Source organism: Cyprinodon variegatus, unplaced genomic scaffold, assembly GCF_000732505.1.
Source record: "Cyprinodon variegatus isolate N-32 unplaced genomic scaffold, C_variegatus-1.0 Scaffold969, whole genome shotgun sequence".
Classification (NCBI taxonomy): Eukaryota; Metazoa; Chordata; class Actinopteri; order Cyprinodontiformes; family Cyprinodontidae; genus Cyprinodon; species Cyprinodon variegatus.
In genome coordinates, this window is record NW_015151422.1 from 18,466 (window position 1) to 20,591 (window position 2,126).

The 2,126-nt window shown below is 41.8% G+C and overlaps 1 protein-coding gene across 1 annotated transcript in view; it reads left to right on the forward strand.

Moving 5' to 3' along the window:
- Window positions 1–2,126, forward strand: part of hvcn1 (hydrogen voltage gated channel 1) — an 11,400-nt gene that overhangs the window by 4,150 nt on the left and 5,124 nt on the right. Inside the window, exons 3-5 of the mRNA XM_015398873.1 lie at window positions 178–282; window positions 356–587; window positions 669–781. Of these exons, the coding sequence (XP_015254359.1) occupies window positions 178–282; window positions 356–587; window positions 669–781 (450 nt within the window). The remainder of the gene's footprint in view (window positions 1–177; window positions 283–355; window positions 588–668; window positions 782–2,126) is intronic.

Below are 2,126 nucleotides of genomic sequence, written 5' to 3' on the forward strand. Positions count from 1 at the left end.
ACCCAACTGGTCCGAATAAGACCCAACTGGTCCGAATGGGTACCCATTGGGACCAGTTGGGTACCTATTCGGACCAGTTGGGTCTTATTCGGACCAGTTGGCTCTGAAGTTGAGCTGTTGGCTCTAAGTCCAGCGGTTGGAACATCTCTCCTGCTGTCTCTGGCTCCTCCCCTTTAGATACTGGTGGTGGCTTTGGTCGTCCTGGACGCCTTCTTCGTCATGGCGGAGCTGCTGATAGACCTGTCAGTCATCAAACTGGACCACGGCCACATTGCTCCTGAGGTGAGACACAGATCCAGATGCAGAAAGTTCTTCTTGCTGGTTTCATGAAGTCCAGCACGTCTTCACTCTGCAGGTGTTCCACTACCTCAGCCTGGCTCTTCTCACCTTCTTCATGGTGGAGCTCATTGGGAAGCTGTTTGTTTTCCGGCTTGAGTTCTTTTACCACAAGTTTGAGGTGTTTGACGCCGTGGTGGTGGTCGTGTCATTTGTGTTGGACATTGTCTTCATCTTCCATGAGGACGCCTTCGACGGCGTGGGTCTCCTCATCCTGCTGCGACTTTGGAGAGTGGCCAGAATCGTAAACGGTCAGTGTCCCTCAGAGCGAGGTGTGGAAGTGGACTGTGGATGTATCAGGCACTGGCTGACTGTGTCTGATCACGCTGCAGGGATCTTGGTGTCGGTGAAAACCCGTGCGGACCAGAAGATCCACAAGCTGAAGGAGAGTTATGACCACCTGGTGGAGAGAGCCTCAGAGCTGCAGAGGAGGAACGACGAGCTGGTGAGTCTCTGAGCCTCCTCTGACCGCTGCAGGTACCAGAACTGCTGGAGGCCCTTTTTTATGACATCATCATATGTTTTTCCGTAAAAGTTTAAAAACAATCCACTGCTGGTTTCCAAGGTTTGAAGACGTTTCGCTTCACCTCCAGGAAGCTTTCTCAATTCAAATGTCCTCATATCACATCATCATATGGCAACCCCACTCAGACAGACTGTATTACATCTGTTTCTTTAGAATCAGATTTCTTCTGGAGTCTCAACATATTCCCCATATTTACTATTATTCTATTTTTCATCTACGCTCTAAAGTAGCTGAAAGTAGAAAACCATCATTCTGAGTGTTGAAAGAAGTGAAGCACTGCCTTCTGAGACAGACTGAGCTCAGACATTTAACCTCCTAAAATCCACCTGCTCGCCAGCGACCATTTTTAAAGCAACTAACAACTCAGAAAACATGAAAGCAGTCAAATGTTTTCCAATATAGACATGTTAGACATCGTTGGAAAGCTTAGATTCTCCACAATTCAACCACCAAGTTCATTTTATGGACACAACAAGCACCAAAGCACAATTAACACAGATATAGCAGCATGTCAAAAGGTAAACATTATAAACCAGCCACAAAAACATCCCTTTCAAGGCGTCCAGAATCCGTTTTATAAATCCAATCTTCGATTGTTTATAATCCATTCGTCCATAAGGGTCCACAGATTAAAAGTAATCCAGAATATTCGTAATAAAAATATTCCATGATGAGAAAATCGCCATAAAACATCTGTTTTTTGACAAAAGAAAAGTTAGCTGGTCATATGGCTATGGCTAATGCTTAGCATGTTATTTATTACTTCCTAAAACGTATTTCCTCGGTTGTTAGCCTGCAATGTTTGCTGTGGTTCTTTACATCATCTTCTTATCCACAAGACAAAAGTGTCCGCATCTTTGTATGATCCAATTTGAGTCAGCCAAGCTCCATGCCTGTCAGCCAATGATGCAGCGAGTATATTTTTATAGTTTGTTATATTAAATGTTTTACAGCTCAAAAATATTTTTTAGTTTTGTTCATAAAAGCTCAATTACTTAATTATTTAGCTAAAACTGCATCTTTATATATATATATCTTTATATATATATATATATATATGTGTATGTATATGTGTGTGTGTGTATATATTCAGTTCAGTAGCTTTTATTTGTCCCATTATGGGCAATTTTTGTGCAGTAGTAAAATATTTTTAAAAAGTAAAAAAGTAAAGTGGATAAAAGAGAAAAAAAATATGTGTAGTGTATATAAACTCAATCTGCTGAAAGGAAGGTCAGTTTTGTAGCTTCTGTAACGAGCTAAACTG